General features: G+C 53.7%; 10 protein-coding genes across 10 annotated transcripts; 4 read left to right on the top strand and 6 right to left on the bottom strand.

The window, feature by feature from the left end:
- Positions 1–44: 44 nt before the first annotated feature.
- On the top strand, positions 45–362 carry CLAFUR5_07278 (uncharacterized protein; the record flags this gene model as incomplete). The annotated part of the gene is made up of 1 exon (XM_047906426.1): positions 45–362. The coding sequence occupies one exon, from the start codon at positions 45–47 to the stop codon at positions 360–362; it is 318 nt and encodes a 105-aa protein (XP_047763024.1).
- Positions 363–984: 622 nt separating this feature from the next.
- CLAFUR5_07277 (Mitochondrial import inner membrane translocase subunit tim22) lies at positions 985–1,601 on the bottom strand (the record flags this gene model as incomplete). The annotated part of the gene is made up of 2 exons (XM_047906425.1): positions 985–1,461; positions 1,515–1,601. 2 exons carry the CDS (start codon positions 1,599–1,601, stop codon positions 985–987), a joined length of 564 nt encoding a protein of 187 aa, XP_047763029.1.
- An 853-nt stretch (positions 1,602–2,454) lies between these two features.
- Positions 2,455–3,105, bottom strand: CLAFUR5_07276 (uncharacterized protein; the record flags this gene model as incomplete). The annotated part of the gene is made up of 2 exons (XM_047906424.1): positions 2,455–2,975; positions 3,030–3,105. The coding sequence occupies 2 exons, from the start codon at positions 3,103–3,105 to the stop codon at positions 2,455–2,457; spliced, it is 597 nt and encodes a 198-aa protein (XP_047763028.1).
- Positions 3,106–3,606: 501 nt separating this feature from the next.
- CLAFUR5_07275 (uncharacterized protein) lies at positions 3,607–4,308 on the top strand (the record flags this gene model as incomplete). The annotated part of the gene is made up of 1 exon (XM_047906423.1): positions 3,607–4,308. One exon carries the CDS (start codon positions 3,607–3,609, stop codon positions 4,306–4,308), a length of 702 nt encoding a protein of 233 aa, XP_047763027.1.
- Positions 4,309–5,245: 937 nt separating this feature from the next.
- Positions 5,246–6,619, bottom strand: CLAFUR5_07274 (Epoxide hydrolase 3; the record flags this gene model as incomplete). Its single annotated transcript, XM_047906422.1, has 2 exons — positions 5,246–6,245; positions 6,321–6,619. The coding sequence occupies 2 exons, from the start codon at positions 6,617–6,619 to the stop codon at positions 5,246–5,248; spliced, it is 1,299 nt and encodes a 432-aa protein (XP_047763026.1).
- Positions 6,620–7,040: 421 nt separating this feature from the next.
- Positions 7,041–8,546, bottom strand: CLAFUR5_07273 (Baeyer-Villiger monooxygenase; the record flags this gene model as incomplete). The annotated part of the gene is made up of 1 exon (XM_047906421.1): positions 7,041–8,546. One exon carries the CDS (start codon positions 8,544–8,546, stop codon positions 7,041–7,043), a length of 1,506 nt encoding a protein of 501 aa, XP_047763033.1.
- Positions 8,547–9,021: 475 nt separating this feature from the next.
- Positions 9,022–9,255, bottom strand: CLAFUR5_20060 (uncharacterized protein; the record flags this gene model as incomplete). Its single annotated transcript, XM_059462910.1, has 1 exon — positions 9,022–9,255. One exon carries the CDS (start codon positions 9,253–9,255, stop codon positions 9,022–9,024), a length of 234 nt encoding a protein of 77 aa, XP_059319042.1.
- A 1,034-nt stretch (positions 9,256–10,289) lies between these two features.
- Positions 10,290–11,160, top strand: CLAFUR5_07272 (Cellulose synthase catalytic subunit [UDP-forming]; the record flags this gene model as incomplete). Its single annotated transcript, XM_047906420.1, has 2 exons — positions 10,290–10,530; positions 10,583–11,160. The coding sequence occupies 2 exons, from the start codon at positions 10,290–10,292 to the stop codon at positions 11,158–11,160; spliced, it is 819 nt and encodes a 272-aa protein (XP_047763032.1).
- Positions 11,161–11,230: 70 nt separating this feature from the next.
- Positions 11,231–12,226, top strand: CLAFUR5_07271 (uncharacterized protein; the record flags this gene model as incomplete). Its single annotated transcript, XM_047906419.1, has 1 exon — positions 11,231–12,226. The coding sequence occupies one exon, from the start codon at positions 11,231–11,233 to the stop codon at positions 12,224–12,226; it is 996 nt and encodes a 331-aa protein (XP_047763031.1).
- A 411-nt stretch (positions 12,227–12,637) lies between these two features.
- CLAFUR5_07270 (uncharacterized protein) lies at positions 12,638–14,086 on the bottom strand (the record flags this gene model as incomplete). Its single annotated transcript, XM_047906418.1, has 1 exon — positions 12,638–14,086. One exon carries the CDS (start codon positions 14,084–14,086, stop codon positions 12,638–12,640), a length of 1,449 nt encoding a protein of 482 aa, XP_047763030.1.
- Between the last annotated feature and the right edge of the window lie 2,175 nt (positions 14,087–16,261).

Genomic DNA, 16,261 nt, shown 5'->3' with positions numbered 1-16,261 from the left:
TCCCAAGAACATACCATTTACAGATCACAAACGAAAGACCCAGCATGCCCAACAAAACCACTAAGGTCAAGCAGGCCAAAAAGGCGAAAGCGGCTGACTACTACGACAAGAAAGAAGAGAAGGACAAGAGGAATCGAGTGCCTGCGGCGGATGCATATGCAGTTGATGGGGAGCAGGTAAACCAGAGACCGAAGACCACAGCCAACAGCTTCCAACGCCTGCTCGATAAGGAGGCGGCGGAGGGCAAGAGGGCGACCTCAGATTTGAAGAAGGCCAGCGCAAAGAGCAAGAAGGATAAGAAGAAGCTCATGTCTACGAGCAATGCGTCTGCAGCAGACAAGGAAGAGGTGAGGGAGGGATGAGTTGCTACATCTTAACGACTTCGAAGGCCTTGGAGGTGAAGAGTCGAATGTACCAGAGGTAAGCAGTATTGGGCATATGCCGTTCATGCGCTTGCTTTGCCTTCATATGTCGACTCGAATTCGATTGCTTCGCGATCTCGATGGCAAGTAAAAAACAATGCTAATGTACATTTCGAAGGGAACTGGAGGCCTGGTGTTCCGCCCAATCCTCCTTGCGAGTGAGTCGGAGCAATACCTGCAGAGCGGGTTGTAGCCAGTCCCGGCAGCATATTTCTGGTCGTACACGACTCCCCCTTGGAGCATGGTCGGACTGTTGGTATCCTCTGTCCATGGGCTCTTCGTGCCATGAGGGAGCGGCCCGTCTTTTCCTCGTCGACATGGTTTTGGGTGGAGTGGGGTGGAAGGTCCTACTGCAATCATGCCCGACAGCAGGAAGGCTCCATGCGCCTGATTGTAATCTGATATCCAGTGGGTGCCGCAAGACCTCTGCCTGGCCTTTGTAATGTCTGGCTTCTTTCGTAGACCAGTACGCCACGTAGTGTCTGCAGGCCCCGAGTTCGCGCCGAATCACCACCTCTTGCCCGATCTTGGGTATTCATATCTCATCATCTCTTCCACCTCTTCAAATGATAGGATCTGCCGCCCGATCCTCGCTCGGCATCTTCATATACGCATCAATCGCGGCCGAAAATGCTGCAAACCCCGCACATCCAAACGCCATAGCCTGTGGTCCTGCGCTCTTCGCCAGAAAAGCACCCGTAAAGCATCCCGCTGCGACGCCATTCGCGAGATCGTTCTTCGCCCTGAAGCCTTCAATAACACACTCACTCCCAGCAAAAATGGCTCCAATGTAGCCAAAGTTCTTCGCAGATGAATACGACGAACGTCCCATATCTTTAAAGCCCATCCTGAGCTGCTCGCGCATCGGAATTTTGGTCATGTTGGCTGAGGAAGCGCCAACGCCGCCGGGGAGGCCTTGGCCGAGGGGTGTATCGTAGCGCATGGAGGCCATGAAGAGGCCAAAGACACCGCCGAGGGCGAAGCCCATGCCGCCGGACATGACTGTTTTCGCGGGGCACGATTCCATCGTGGTTTGCATCTGGGAGGTCAGTTAGGATGTGCTCGTGTGATGGGACGTGCTGTTTCGCATACCAGCTTGATCATTTGCTGTTGTTGCTGCTCCTCGAGGCTTGCGCCGGGACGATCAGCGCCAGGCGGGCCCATGCCTGGGAATGACATGATGCTGTGTGGCGGGAGTGATGTGAGTGAACGGCGGAGCGTCGAGCGTCGAGGGCAACTTTCTGGCAGAGCATCCATCGGAAGGACTTCCGCGGAGAACACTGACTGTTGATTCGCGGAGATATATCGGACGCTAGTTGATGTTCGGTGACCACTCACCAAAGCTCGGACGATCACTCCTTCTCGCCCTTCCATCAACAACACTTGCAACACTACTATCACGAAGCCACATCGTACCCACGTTTGCATCGACATCGGACGTGTACTCGCCATGGGCTCTATCTCTCTGGCTTTGAGTCTAATGGGCTATCAGAGATGGACTTCTGATCATGATCCGCGTGCATTCATGCAGCAGAAGCGAATTGGCGTTGGCTATGGCGTCGAGCTGAGAACATGTCTGTCCTACCTATTTGCGGCTGACTCGATGCACATTAGCAACGCTCCATCTCTTCTAATCGGTCTCCAGAGGCTTCAGCTCTTTTTACACTACAGACTCTTCAATCACGCATCGATACCAATACACTGAACTCACTACAACCTCACGCCTCCTCTGGTGACACGTCGAGAAAGCTCAGTACAAGCCACAGACTATGCCAGTGCGTTACAGCATGAGCTGTAGGGAAAGCATCCGCTGAGGGATGTCCTGAGCAGCTCCTGCAACAAGCTTCAAAGGGTATCAGTCTGACACGGCCGAGACGAAGGTGACCAAGGTCTATCTGCCGGGGCCAGTATCTTCTCTCCATCTAGCCTGGGTATCTCACGTCTTTAGCATCAAAAGCAACCACCTCATACACCTGGAACACCATCGTGCCTCCAGTCATGTCCTAGCCTATCAAACCATCCACCTCTCGTCTCAGAATATGCCCATGCCCTTTCCCCACCCCCCCTCCTTCGGGTTCACCAGTATATTATATGGGAACGGATTACTCTCATTCGTCGTAATCGGCGGAATGTGTCCCCTCTCCCTATTCACAATTCCCACAATCTTCATCGCCGCCTTCTCCAACCCTCTCTCCATCAACCTCCGATTCCTGACCGCTTCGGGCTCACTTCTCGCAGTCGTCAGGGTCACGTCTATCACCCAGTTCTCCCAGACTGTTTCCTCATCTGCTTTGGCGACGAACCATCCCTTGCGACGTTTCTTTTCGAGGAATTGGACTACGAGCTGGCCTCTAGGTCTGGAGGTGGGGGAGGTTTGAGCGCCACTGCTGCTTGATGCGGCGTCAAGGTGGCGGAGGAGGAGCTGTGTTTGTTTGAGAATCAGGGACTCTACCTCTTCGGAGGAGACGTAGGGGAGGGTTTGGTCGAGGATCTCGTGCGTGGAGGGAATGAGAGGTGTGAAGTAGCGATGGAAGAAGATGGTGTGGAGGATGCCTGCGGTAGGTATGAGCACTGGAGCATCATGTATGAGTATGCGCCTCGTCTCACCTTTCACGACATCTCTTATGCTCTGTCTATCAGCGGCGATCTCGAGGTGGTACTCTGGTGGCCGCCGGGGCTCCATTGTGACGTAGGCTGTTGTCGTACAGATGTGATAGGATTGGGAAAAGTGTCAGGTGGCTGCGAAGGCAGCGAATGTATTCGTTCAGGCCATGGTAGCAGTGTTTATCAAGGCGAGTCACGCGATCCCAGAACGGATGAGGTCAAAGGTGGGTGGGATGTTGGGCACGTCACAAGCGCGGGCAGAAGCGCACCCACATTATCTACACCGGCTTCGATCGCCGCGCCATGGTCTGGACCCCCATCCTCATTCATCAACATTGACTTCCAAGGTTCCCTTTGACTGGAGCGCATTTCTGACCGTCGTCCACGGACTGCGATATCCTACAGCGTCGTACTCATCGGTATCGCCTACCCACAGTAGTGATGGCGTCTTACCTGGAAGTTGAACAGAAATTGATAACATTTGCGGTCACATCACCGTGAACGAGCACCCGATATATCTGGCGAGGCCACTCAAGTTAACCCGCAAGACAGGACCAGAGAATTATCAGATTCTGTGAGAATGGCCGACGTCGGCCTCATCGATATATCACATGCAGATCAAGCAGAACTGCGACATCTGGCCGACCTCTTGCACCTTTTCCACCATCGCAACAAGAATCAGCACCGAAGAAGTGTATGGTGGCGGCATTTTTCCATATTCCGAAAGCAGCTCAGTGCTCTGGTCAACGACTCTAACCGAATCGATGCAGTAGCGCTTACGAACCTTGCCCGGGCAAAAAAGAAAGCACAAGACGCTCAGATCGCTATCACTACATCAAAACGCATACTTTTCTGGCGCGACACCATGGTCGCGAAGTGGCAGCACGCCTTCTCGCAGCTTATTGCAGACGGAAGGTTTTCGGTGCTTGGATTAGTATTGTTGGCAGCACTTTCACAAGTGTGTCAAATCGTTGGCATTACTGCTGATCTGGAAGAAATGGGCCAAGCCAAAGTCGAAAAGGTTCTTGAAGAATTCGGCAGGGACGCCTGGGGAGCTGAAACAAGGCAACAACAGAACGTTGCAGCAGAGGACCTAGGAGAGGTAATTCAGAGAGAGGAAGTGCCGAATCAGGTTGATGTCGGTGAACTCAAGTCACGACCTGAAGAGAGGACTATGAACGCAACTTCCGCGAGAGTGAGAAAAGCTACTGCCACCTCCAACAATAAACCGTCGAAGAAGAAACGAAAGAAAGGCAATGCTATCGACGACATCTTTGGATGAGCCGCAAGTCAATCGACAATCCGAGCACGAGCATTGAGGAGCTTTTCATATCATGTTATTGCGCTTGCAGCGTAGACGTGCCCACCCCTCGAGACTGGACTTCGCCTAGAAGCACTATATGACTACAACATTGAAGGCCAACGCGGTGAATTGAACAGCAATGCGACTGGTCCTCTTAAGATATACAGTCCTAGTACGATTAAGACGAAATATCCTTCTAAAGGCCTACGGACAACCTTGTTGTCGCGGGTAGGCAGCTCGTACCCTATCCAACGCTGTCGTGCTACAGGTTACGCAGGCTGGAGGCGTTCCTAAGCAAACACAGGTCGGGAGGGGTGGGCACGTCTACATGGCAAGCACAGTATTTCCGCTCGAACCAACCTGCCACGAGATATGGCCACTCCAGTGCCCGAAATGTCGATGACCTTGGTTGCCGCTGTCATCAGCCCTTGTGCCATCGTGGGGCAGAGATCAAGAGCTTGCGATTAGCATACGCAGGCATCGTATCAGAGTGCCCATCGGCGGAGTTGCCGGCTTGGCCGGATGGTTCTGCTGATCTTTTGCACAAGGTCGCATGGAAGAGCACCTTCCGACACGGGCACAGATGCATACTCAAGGCACATTTTCTCTCGGGTCACTCGCATACTGCAGAACCCTCGGCGGAAGCAGCAACGGCGTTGCTATAGATCTGCATCGGCATCTCCCCAACGAGGCATTGGCAACGTCAAGGTCTTACACAGCGTCGCTTGGAAGAAACTTTGGGCAGACTGCTTTTACATGTGGCCTCAGGCCCGCCCTGACATGAGGTCACTCTGCCCTTTGAAAGCTCTCTTCACTGCCCATCAGTTTGGCGTCTTGCGAGACACCATTATGATCGAGGTGCGTTGAGCGGAGACGACGGGAATCCGGGCGAAGCGGCCGACAATTGCCTCGCGATTTAATTATCTTGCAAGACCGACTGGAGCTTCAGTTCCAAAGCATCCGCACCACCATCCTGTATAATAGACCAATGTCCACAATCAGGCAATCGCGATATGCTACCCGATCCAGGCACGAAACAGCTTTCAATTCCATCCACCACAGCCCTCGAGTCCAGGGCGACATCCTGCATGCCAAAAATGATATCGACAGGGCACTTGAAGTGCGCCAGTCCACCAGGGACATCTTGGGATACTCGATGACCAGCAAATGATGGCGTCCACTGCCCTAACAAGAGGCCAGCAGAATATAACAATACCTTCTGGTCCCAGTCACCCGGCGGCTGGGTCTGTGACCGGGCAAAAACAGATGAACCATAGCTGGAGCTGGAGCTGGAGCTACTGGCCGTCTCCTGTTCAAGAGAACTTGGACCATATGCCATAGCAAGACGCATGGCGACCTCGTCTGGACTCGGCTCGCCGTGATGCCCATGCTCCATGCGTTGCACAAACTTGACCAAGCAAGCAGCTAGCTGAGGCATTCTCCTGGCGAGCGGGAGTGGCAGCGTCAACATGTACGTGTAGCCAGACTTGCGAATCTGCGACATGACAGGGTTCAACTCGCGCATTGCCTCGCCGAAACACAACTGCGAGAGCAAGGTTCTGGCGTTCGACACGTGCGACCTCAGAACACTGGCGGTGTACGCCATGTACGGCGCATTGATGGTAACAACACGATCCACAAGCTGTTCAGTCTCCGCCGCGATACGGTATGCAATGACGCCTCCCCAATCATGTCCCACTAGAAGGCAATACGACCCTGGTGTACCTTTCAGGTACTGCTGCTTCAAGAGAACGATGGCGCTGGCTATCGTGTTCAGCATTTGATCCGGTTCGTACGAGGCCAGACTATCGCTTCCTCCACAACCAGGGAGATCCAACGCTACGAGTTGAGCCTCATCTGCCAGAGCTGAATTGAGCTGTCGTTTGAACAGAAAGGCCGAGTCTGGAAATCCATGCCTGAAAGCAACGGGTGCAATGTCAGCAGATGTCTTAGGACACGCCAGAATGCCTAGCACCCTTCAGTCTGCTTACAGGAGCACAATGAGCTTGTTGACACTCGAAGAAGGCCGTAAAGGTGTCAAGTAGTGCAGCTGCGGTCCGTCAGGCAACTGAAGGAAGTTGTGCTTTGCGGGCCCTGCAACCTCTTCAGAAAGGGACCAGAGATGTCGCGATGCCTGACGTAGCCGAACTTTCTGATCGTTGGACGGCGCCGACCAATACTCTTTCTGCCTGACGGCCCACCCGAGTGCAAAGATGAGGAACCCAAGACCATACGACAGCCCGACTCCAGCGGCGAGAAGCTCGCTTAACGTCGTTAAAAAAGACGCCATGCAGGCGTGTGACAACTTTTTGAGGACAGTTCACCGGTCTAACATGGATCTCGAGCACATGTCGAATGTCGATGGCGCTGGGGTTGATATTGTTGCCAAAGTGAAAGGAAAGGTGAAAGCGTCAAGGACCGCGTTGAAAGTCTACAGACTCGTTCCCACGACTTTGGAGCTCTTGGCCAGTTGTCTCACGACTTGATCGGTGCACTACTCACGCGGAACACTCCATCGTCTAATGCCAATTGTGAATGCAACAACACATGGACTGAGATAACATTCGTTACTACTCGGAGAAGGCACAAATCAAGGTGTCTCACACGCCAGCATCTGGCCGCGGACTGGCCGTCTCTATGTATATGCAAGAATCGAATCGCTAATGCCAAACGCTCAACACAGGAGAAACAAATGCTGTCAGGCGCCCCGATTATCCAGCCTTGACTAGAGGCGCCGCGGTATCTATCGCCTGTCTCCAAGCCTTTTGCGAGGCCCTGGGATCTGGATCTGGTCCTGGGCCTGCCAGTATGAAGCTCAACCACGGCCAAAGCGCGGGCTGGAGGAGTATGACTGCCAGGAACCAGAAAAAGAGTTCCGCAGAAGTGACAAAGGCCAACGCGCCGCCTGTGCATGGCTTCTTGAGTATGTGCACCAGACCGACCCATGCTTTCATCATGCCTTCCGATGGTGCCGTTCGAGGATCGAGCAGGAAGACAAGTAGGAAACGAGTGTAGACCCCGATGTGGCAGCCTCCCACACTGCCAATGCCATCTTTCCATGTGCAATTGGTCGCGCACATCGTCGGGTTATCGGTCGGAAAACACTGCAGGTACCAATTTTTCTGATACTTGGCCGAGGACTTCGACTTCGGCAGAAACCTCAGAGATGGACGTGTGTAGCCAGTCGCTAGGATGCAAACTTCACCTTGCTCAATCACTCTGGCACCTGATGTCCCCTTCTTTGCGCCGCCAACGCGTCTTGAGAATTGGATGCCCTCCGGCGTGAAGCATTCGACGTCGCCTCGGACCCAGCTGGCGCGGCCTTGCCGCATGAGAGAGAAGACCCGGTTGTTGACAATGGGCGTTCCAGAGAAAAGGCTGCCCTCGAAGTTCGCAGGTGGCGCCATCGCCGAGAGGTCTTTATAGAAGAAGAGTCGAAGCAGGAATTCGAGGATGTACGACAAAATCCCCCATTTGTCGCCGATCGTCGCTGCCAAGCATGCATTAAGCGTAGGGTGTCGCGGGATAAACCACCTTTCTGACCTCGCCAGTACCTTCGCCGTCGCCGCGCCATTGTCGCAAGCAAACTCCAGGGCTTCTACCGCGCTGGCGCCTCCACCCACGATGAGGACATTCTTGCCCTTCACAGCGTTGCGATCAAGCTCTGAAGAATGCAGGACTTGACCCTTGAAGCACTCTCGACCCACCATGGCCGGTGTGTACACTTCTCCGCAAGTACCAACTGCTGCTACAAGACCATCAAAGTATCCATTGGCAGGGTCATTGACCACCCACTTGCCGTCGTCCTCCTGGTAGGTGCTTGTAACCTCGCAACTGAAGGTTGTCCTAGAACCGAGATCGTAGCGTTCCCACAGGCTCGAGACTTGCCCCAGTATCTCCTTTCGATTTGGATAGTCGCTCTGCCATGACACCGCGTCGTGGAAGCGGTAGAACTGAGAGTGGATCTGGAGCGTCGAGGTGTCGTTGACTCTTGCCCAGATACCACCAACACTAGCCTCGTCACCAGCCTCGAAAATGTGGCATTCATAGCCAGCATCAAGGATGTGACACGCTGTCGAAACGCCTGTGATCCCTGCCCCGACAATGGCAATGCGAGGTCGGATTGCATCTTGTCCCAGACTGTTCTTCTCGCTCAGGTCGACAAGCGTTCCAAACGACAACTTCCTTGAAAACATTGGCTGTTCGAACGACAACATCTTCGACTGCGATGAGGTTTCGGGACCGTAAGGGAGCTCAGGGCGATGATTGACAGAAAGTTGCGAAACCAGTTCACTGGGTTGGAGAAACAGTTCGTTCGCACCGAACCGTGTGGCCTCGTTGATCAATGCAGGGTGCCAGTGCTAGCAGATACGCCGTTGACGTCTCCTGCTATGCAGCCCGTCCTGTAGTGATATCAACATCCACGCTAATATTTCTGGACAATGGGCGGGACGCTAGATCGGTCGCATGTGCTGGCCCTTTCAGGCTGGCCAATGACACAGGTCCGCCATACAACGAGCCTCCTGTAATATCCTGAATGCTCGGTTCAAAAAGCGCTGCTTACTGTCCGCCGTCTCGGCAATGTTGCTAGCTCCTTTTGCCTGCATTCACGGCCGGTCAAGAGGTGTCAACATTGGAAGGTGCCTCCACCATACAGTACGCAACCCCAGTCATCTACGGATTTCGATGTGGCTATGGATGCCGATCCTGCAACAATCGCAGACCGCGGCAACGCCCAGTACGCTGCGGCGCGCCACGCGCCAAGGACATACTCAAGTGCTTGTCCCGGTGTCTTGCCAACCAAGCTTGCACACCACGCCGAAACCCAGATTTTTGGTCATCCTCGTGCGCGAAGGCCTCCTCAACACCGGCAGCAACAACGATAGCTAGTCGGATAAGGAAACTCGGTCTGTTCATCAGCAGCATCGAACCGAGCAAACATGCCGATCTTTGGTCACTATCGTTGCCCTTAATGCCATTGGGCGATAGTTGTCACAAAGGGCAACTGCAGAATGCACGAACCACGACGCAGTGACTACGACGGCCACTGCACCTGATTGGAGAAACTCTAAGATCGGCCTTTCAACAGATACTGTCAAGGGACAGACACGAGATGATGACAGCCGCGCCTCGACGCTTCCACGCCCTGCACCGCACTCTGTGTGGGCTTCATGCGTTATCGTGGCATCGGCACATAAGAGTGGTCGATTTTGCAGCTGGAACAGTCCGTACCAGGTTTGCGCAGGCGAGCATGCGGAGGTGAGTACCGGCGACTCCACTGATGCTAGCCCCAACAGTACCAATTGTCTCAGCGCCTGACAAGCCTTCTCCGGGAAATCATGTTTCGACCGAGTGGAAATCCAGTACTCCGCAGTGTTGCTTGTTCCTGGAGCCTTGCGTGCTGGCGATCTCCCGCTGCAGCCGCAACTCTTTAACATCGCTTCATTCGGCTCCAAAAGCAAATTGTCGCAACATCGGTAGGATAGCTCGACTCGCGGCAAGTCCGACTTGTTTTCAAGGCCCGGAGCGCAACTTCGTGGCTGAACAGCGCCCAGGCTGGCGGGCCTACTTGGCTACAATACACCCCGGCTTGCGTGATTTTCCGCGGTCTTGTCTGATGCGGCCAAGATAGAATTTACCAACCGTGGTCGGCAACGGGGAACACACGCTAGACCACTGCTCGCGGTACACCTACAGATCTGCATGCCGGTGCTCAATCGCAAATCGCTGTGTCGATGAAGACCCGAAGAGGTATGGCCAACAACATGGATGCCACAGTAATCTGCGCACCCACGCCGTCTTCGATAGCCATCGACCCTGACAAACAGCGTGAAAGTAACCCCGCAATCGATAGGCAAAGGTCGGTGGTGTCAGGTTGGTCTCTGAAATCTTTTTAGTATTGATGCTCTCGATTCGGAACGCTTTCGTTGATTGCTTCTTGATCAAGGCAGCAACAGACCATGGCGAATCTCAAGCCTACACCAGCAGTTGTGTCAACTGTGAGGACACGCACTTCGGAGCAAGAGGAGCGCAGGAACGCAGCTTTGAGCAAGGCCATCAAGTTCGCGAAAGTACCACTGCTCACGAACGTGATCTACTTTGCATGGCGATGGATAACAGTACTAAAATACATTGGAAGCGCCAGTGGCATTGAGCTCACAGCCTACATAGGCTTCTTGCTCGTGGAGTGGACATTTCAAGGTTCGCAGAAACGAATGTTCCAAGCAGACATGGATATTGACAAGTCTTGCAGTGAGCGGTTTGCTGAATGCGCTCCTCCTCTCTGGCCTAGGCAAGACATGGACGCCTCAAGAGCGGAAGTGCATTCGCGGCAACGATGTTCCATGTGTTGACGTCTTCCTACCCTGCTATGGCGAAAGCCTCGATATCATCACTGATACGATCAATGCCGCGATTCGACAGGACTATCCAGCCGATCGATTCCGTGTGGTCATCCTAGACGATGGAGGATCTCCAGAAGTTCGCGAATTAGTCGAGAGGATGAGCAAGCAGCATCCCGCGATCCAGCTTCACGGTGGTGCTCGGGGAAGCGAAGTCAAGATCCATTCCAAGGCCGCAAACATATGTTATGGCATGGAATTGGTCAAGACATTCCCCGGCGGCGCTGCACCGTACTTTGGTGTACTCGATATCGACATGCTCTTGGGTCCGGAGTGGCTTCGCGCGACCGTGCCTTTCCTCGAGGAAGATGAGCAGGTCGCGCTGGCTGGCTCACCGCAGAAGTTCTACAATCTACCGAAGGGCTTTTGTCTCGCTCCGCGCTTCCACCTCGAATCAGATGTGGTGCAGCGTGTTCGATCGCAAGGGTAAAGCCGTTTGTCAAGGGACTGGATACCTTGGACGACGCTCGATCTTCGAAAAGATCGGCGGGTTTCCCACCATGGTCAAGCAGGAGGACTCGTTCATTGTCAGCATTATCCTACAGGCGCATGGCTACAAATGCAGAATCATCGAGGAAGAACATAAGCATGGCCTGAATGCGCTGACTTACACCGATATGGCCAAGTTGCAGGTGAAGTGGATGACCGGCATCATCCATGCCTACTCGCTATTCACGCATGCGATAATCGCAGACAAGCCTGTCGGCGCTCGCGTTGCTGGCCTGATCCCGGTCCTCCATATGACGATTTTCCGACTGTTCTTGATGATCTCGCTTCCCACCATCGTCCTTCTGGCCAACACTACTGTCGTCCCCAACTACAGCATCGACCTACCCATCTCGATGTTCCTGGCCCTCGTAGCATACTCATCCTCATACATGCTTTCATGGAGCTTGGCAGAAGCTGCTGAGGGCACCATCGGTCTTGACGACGGCACTCGTCTGTGGAACCTGCCATACCAGCTAAAGGGGATCATGTGGCTCGTACATCACTCCGTCTTCGGCGAGTCCAAGATGCCGAAGTTCCTAACCACTGGTGCCGAAAGCGCAGCAAGCAGGGCTAAAGCCAACTCCAGCCTGATAGGCCGCCTGTATCATACCATTGTCTATGACGGAGCCTGGATGCACCTTACGTACTTCTCCTGTCTGACGGTAACCCTCTACTGGACAATCACGAAAGCGCTCTCCACTCAGCCAGCATCTCACCAATGGCTGGCAGCCTCCATCGCCTTCCCGCCCTTCACAAAGATCTTACTGGACTGCTTGTACAACTCTGTCACCCCAGTCATATACGTCCTCTCCCCAGATCCGAACAAGAAGACGAGGGAGGATTTCCTGGAGCGCGATGAAAAGACTAATGTCGCGAAGCCATTGCTGGAGGCTATCACACCACCGAAGCCAGCTTTCTTTGGCACGTTTGGTGTGACTGGTCTGATGTGGCTGTACTTTGGCCTTGCGCCGTTCCTTGCCACTGCGCGCTGGATGCAGAAAGTGTAAATTGGTTAGGATCTCGGCAAGAAACTCTGTGATGGTTCATTGCCCTGCAAATATCGTGGAAATTCAAAACGCAGTTTGCGCTACTGTGTGATCTTACGAACGTTATCCACATTGTCTCTGCACGCCTCGTTTGGAGACGCAATTCCAGCGATACCTCATCGAGGCACTGTGAAGCTTAACAATAGACACGAGCTTCATGACAGAACAGGCTGTAATTGTCCATATCCAGATAATAACGGTTTCTCCGCATTGCAGAGCAACCAAAGCCAAAACTGTCTTTGGCACTGCTGAAGCATATGGTCACGACGAGGACTTCTTCGAGACGTCTGCAGATCAAACGCAAAGGGCGGAGGAGGCAGTCGTACTATAGGGGAGGACCGAGGAATCATCAACAAATGCGAGACCAGTTCTTCACAGCCGAGAGAGCGTTCGCTCAGTCTCTGCAGCTTGCTTATCTAGTGCGGGATCTGATGCAGACCAGTACTCAGCATACTCTCTAAACTCGGCATCCTTCATCAGCTTCTCAAGAGTATCACGCGCCAGATAGAGCAGCAGCTCATTACCACCAGACGCCAGCCGCGGTGCGAAATTGAGCCATCCGTCTGTGAAGGCTATGCCGGGGAGTCTGTATGCACGAACCTGCAGCCCTCTTCCCCAGTGCAAGTTGTAGAAGGCGAAGTTGGACAAATGGGTGCATTCAATGTCGGTGCCAAAGTCACGATTCGTATTTGACTGATATCTTGCGATGTCATCGCAGTCCTCGACCGAGCCCCAGTGTTCACGAATCTTTTCAGCGGTCCACCATGCTACACTGTTGCCAATGCGGGCGCCGAGTTCATGCGCGGGCAGCGATGAAACCTCCGAGGCTTTCGCCTTCGTGCGGCCATAGACTAGCGCGCTGCCAGAGTAGTTTTGATGCACCTCTTTCACACGACCGCGAGTTTGAATAGGCATAAGCAGTCTTGTGACAGTATCTGGCGCCAGCGCACGAGTGCGCGTGATGGCCCGCCAAAGCCAGATTGAGAGGCACGTTGCCATGGAGAGCCTCTCCTGCTTGGGGTCCTGCATACTACGTCGAAGCTTTGCCAACTTCTCTGGTGATATATGCCAGATTGTAAAGGTAAGCTTCGCAAGCTTTGCAAACAGCGCTTTAGTTGCTGCTTCGGCAGACATGGTGTTCTTTTCGGCCAGCTTCCAATCGTTCCATTCGAGGATAGGTCGTGCAGGATGCGAGCCAGAGGTGGTGGTTTTGTCGAGTGCTACTGGTGGTAACAAGCCACTGGACTCCGAAGGTCCCTTGTCCATCGCTCTTCCCAAATGATGTGCGAAGATAGACTGCAGAACGCCCTGAGCTGAGCCGTCAAGGATGGTATGGTTCATGTGCATTACAATGATGACCCCCCCTCGAATGATATTTGCTTGCAGACCAAAATTGTACGTTCCAATGCCATATGTCGGCCTCGGCGCCAGGCAGACTTCGGCATGCTGGAAGATGTAAGGCGGCCAGTGTTGCGCATCGAGCTTCTGAGCATCCCAAGGTAGCCACTTTATTCGGACCTGCACTTTCGGGCTCTCTGGAATCTGGCATTCAATGCGATGCCGTGCTTCATCCTTCCACACCAGCTTGCCCGCAAGGGCGGGAAGCTCTGATAGACAACCCGCGGCTGCAGTCTGCACTGCGTCGATGAAGCGGGTCTCTTCATATTCGTTTGTCGTCCTAAAGCACATCACCAGAGGCTGCACAACCGTCACGCCAATCTGATCACCTGCTGGCAAGGCGATCGTCTGCGGTGGTATGTGGGATGAAGGTGAGATCCAGAAGTCTCGTGGTGGCGGTGTGTGCTCTCCATGGCCAGACATACTGCGTGACCTCGTCTGTGTTACTGGGGTCTGTCAGAATCAGTGCTTTCAGTGTCGCAAACAGAATGATCGTGCACAGTCGTTAAGGTCCCGCACACGATTCCATTCTCCAACAGCTTGGTCCAGCAGCTCAGGGCGGGAGACGCGAGGCGCATCACGCTAAGGTAGGAAGCCACACATGTTCCCTCGAGATCATCATCATGATCAGCGTCGTCGGCAAAACGCTCCTTGGGACATGTAGTCCACACTCCACAAGGCCACAGGCTGTCCATGGGGTCTGCCAATGTCGCCATCTCAGATCAGAAAAGCGGAGCACAGAGTAGCGATGTATCGCGACGATTCCTGTTGAAGCTGCCACACAGTCGATCAGTAACCATGCGTCTCCTCGGTGGCTGTGTTGAGGTGATGTTGCAATCGGCAGCCAGCCACGACGCGTCGGCCCTGAGCCTGCTGTGTATAGAGTTTGACTAGAAGATAAAGTGCCGGTGGCAAGGTTAAGCGCAACTTGAGCTTCGTCCCAAACCCAACCCTTCTTTCTTGTTCTCTCCTCACAGTTCACCTCACCCTCTGCTGCTGGCACACGTCCGTGTGCTTTTGCCGGCACCGCAAGCTCGATGCAAGTATGCTGCAGTGAGACAGCACTTGCAGCTCCGCACATCTGGACGGTCTGCTGCAAGAATGTCGCGCCAATAAGGGCTAGCAAAGTCTCTCCGCAAAGGACTGCCTCTGCTAATCATCTTCATCGTTCAAAGCGAGGTACAAGCAGCGACGAAGGAGTCCTGCGTGCGATCGTGGGACGGGCAAATGCCTGTGAGGTGCTCGGCATAAACCAGTCGTTGCAAGATTGCCGTGTCTTTCGACGAGGCGAGTGAACGCTCGACTGCACGAAGTACCGAGGATTGTTGGCTCAGTCCGTCTTCGCTGAGAGGAGTACAGTGCTCCCAATCTTCCGAGGCATACCAGTCCCAGCTCAAGTCAGTCAGTATCACATCGTCGAGGATGTGCTGTTTCAAGCACCACCGCCCACGCTGCAATGTTAGTCTTGTCATGCGGTCCGGGTTGCTACCATGGCAGGCCATCGAGGTCTGATTCGGCAAGAGCTTCGCACATTGTTCACTCGTGAAGTGCAGGTCAGGAAGAGCCATGTTGCCAGCAGATATTGCTGCAACACGATCATGTACAATGGGTTGTGGTGGTGATAAGACGATATCGTGCTCGAAGCCTCATCTTGGCACTGCAGCAAGAGAAACAGCCACCGATGTCCTTACTTTGGGTAAGCAGCGAAACTGCCACCTGCCAACACGACCTCACCTCAATACAACATGCAATGGGCAGAATGATGTCCGTCATAGACTCATTTGCAGAGATCGATTCAAGTCTGAGCGGAATGAGCATCAGACTCGATGCCGACATAAGTGCTGAGCAGCTCGCTCTCGTCACATCGTTACGTTGAGAGCTCATCCAAAGCAGGTGCCTCTCGCGGGTTTTGGTCTACAGGCTGTCAGGACTCATGGCTACACATCGAGAGTGGAGCATTACCTTACATTGAAAGGCGAGTTTTAACTCAGCTGATTGCATCGCAGCTGGTGGGATGCCAGAACAAGAGCTTTGTGGGCTGATTGTCTGCTCCGCTCAACGACCGCGACCACTTGACGATCATGCTGCATACAGCCTCCAGTGCCTCCTCAAAGGTTTGTGTGGAAGAATCGGTCCTTTGCAAAGTGATTGTAAGAGCCCGCGCCTGGCAACACCTTCCCCCAGGGAGTATTGACTCCAGACCTGGAGCCAGTGATCCACAACAAGTGCTTTACGCACATCGCGCGGTAGCGATATCCTCATCACTTCTTATGCCCCGCTGTGGTATTCACTGCTGCCGAATAAGGAGATAGCCAGGTTTCCCAGTGGCAACGGTGACAGGATACCGGGTCCTGAATAATTCACGCCGCTACTGTATCGCGACTTGCTGCGTAGCATGAACCAGGTGGTTCGAGAGCCAGTCTTTGTTGTGATTCCCCAAGGGACAAAAGCTTGTGCTTGGAATTTGCGACATGTCCAGACGTTGGAATTCCTGGAGGGCCTGGGCTTGGAAAGAGGTAGCACAGACAAGGACCACCGCATGAAGCGAGAGGTATCCGCTCATCCCTGGCCTTGATTGCTGCAGCTCCTGCAGATATC

Source organism: Fulvia fulva, chromosome 6 (assembly GCF_020509005.1).
Source record: "Fulvia fulva chromosome 6, complete sequence".
NCBI classification, from domain to species: Eukaryota; Fungi; Ascomycota; class Dothideomycetes; order Mycosphaerellales; family Mycosphaerellaceae; genus Fulvia; species Fulvia fulva.
Note: the sequence above shows the minus strand (reverse complement) of the source record. Positions and strands in the feature narration are given on the sequence as shown.